The following is a 1,734-nucleotide window of genomic DNA, read 5'->3' on the forward strand; positions in this document are numbered from 1 at the left end:
TCTCACCTTAACCTTCTTCCATCTATCGCATTCCCAATGTCCCTCCCCCAAATTCCCTCCTCCCTACCTTTTATCTTAGCCTGCTTGGCACACCCTCCTCATTCCTGAAGAAGGGATTATGCCCGAAACATCAATTCTCCTGCTCCTTAGATGCTGTCTGAACTGCTGCGCTTTTCCAGCAACACATTTTTCAGCTTTTTATCACATGGTCTGCTTTTACAACCATCCATTATTACACACTAAGAGTCCCCATTGGCAGCCATTCATTCTCCTAGGCTGACTATTCTCCATTTCTTTGGGTATCCTTCTGCTCTTCTCTCTCTTTAGGCTCTGCCTCGATCTATCATTTATTCCTTACCCTCTCCTTCCACGATATCTTTGCTAAGAAAATTTTTGTTTTTGCAATCATCAGTTCTGAAGAAGGGTCATTGGACCCAAAACGACAACACTGGTTTCTCTCCACAGAGCTACTGAGATTTTCCAGCAATTTCTGCCTTTGTTGGCAATGAAGTTTCACTTGATTGATTATCCCAGGAACCACAGTTCCCCCGTCATTAGAAAGTAAGCAGTTTCACATTTACTCTGAAGTTGACAGGCCTCATTATAAATATGTAAAATTCTTTAGACTTTTTTTAAAGCAGATGCTGGAAAGCATAACACTGGGATTTATACATTCAGGATTCTTAAAACATTTGTTGACAGGATGTGAAAATTCTACACACTGGATAGGCCAGCATTTACTGCTGATCCCTAACTGTCCTCCAGAAGGTGGTGGTGAGCAATCATTATTGAATAGGGAAGGAGATGAAAGGGATCAATTGATCTTCTCCTGTTATGTTATGTATATTGGTAAATAGTTTCATCAAAATAAACAATTCAGAATCTTTTTCTCGTAAAAATTATTGTTCACACTTAAATTTGATTTAAACATAAATGAGAAGGTACAAAGGTACAGTATCAATGTGCATTCCTATACAATGACAAGCTCACATTCCAGGTATGTCACTCATAACTCAACCAAGCCCAAATCTTTCCAGCTCACTCCAAAATGCGCATGCGTCCGAAGCCATTGCGCCTGCGTCCTCAGGAGAATGGATTGGAGGAGGTGGCAAAAACGGCACGACCGAGCATGCGCAATCCGGACTGGGCCATGGTGCGCATGTGCAAACCGGAATTAAAGCGAAATCCTGGATGGGGATACTGCGCAAGCGCCGTAGCGCACGGGCCGGTAGAGTACGCATGCTCCAGAGGGTCGGCGCGCACGAGTCAGTGCGCCTGCGTATCAAACCGGCCCTTCCCCGGGAGAAGGTGGAGGAGTGCGCCTGCGCGCTGTTGTTCCGTGGTCCCTTCCTCTCTTACCTGCGGAGCGCGGCCGTTGTGGCGAACGGCAGGTCAGTGAAGTGAACGGCAAAGATGCCGCTGGGTCTGAAAGCCAGGAGGAAGAACAAGTCGCGGGACAGCTCCACCTTGGTGGATAACGAGGGGGGTACGGCGTGGAGGGGCGGCAGTGCCGGCGCTGTTTCCCCCGGTGTTGGTGGACCGGGGCTCCCCGCGCCGCCGCCCCATGCCCGGCCCAAGCTGGTCTTCCACACGCAGCTGGCGCACGGCAGCCCCACCGGCCGCATCGAGGGCTTCTCTAATGTCCGCGAGCTCTACGCCAAGATCGGCGAGGTGTTCGGTATCCCCGCCTCTGAGGTAAGGGACCAGATTCCCCCCCCCCGATCCCTCCCCCCC

General features: G+C 49.8%; 1 protein-coding gene across 1 annotated transcript in view; it reads left to right on the forward strand.

The window, feature by feature from the left end:
• Positions 1–1,252: 1,252 nt before the first annotated feature.
• Positions 1,253–1,734, forward strand: part of gipc2 (GIPC PDZ domain containing family, member 2) — a 71,148-nt gene continuing 70,666 nt past the window's right edge. The window contains exon 1 of the mRNA XM_043698703.1: positions 1,253–1,695. Coding sequence (XP_043554638.1) covers positions 1,414–1,695 — 282 coding nt within the window. The 5' untranslated portion in view covers positions 1,253–1,413. The remainder of the gene's footprint in view (positions 1,696–1,734) is intronic.

This window comes from Chiloscyllium plagiosum, chromosome 11 (genome assembly GCF_004010195.1).
Source record: "Chiloscyllium plagiosum isolate BGI_BamShark_2017 chromosome 11, ASM401019v2, whole genome shotgun sequence".
Lineage (NCBI taxonomy): Eukaryota > Metazoa > Chordata > Chondrichthyes > Orectolobiformes > Hemiscylliidae > Chiloscyllium > Chiloscyllium plagiosum.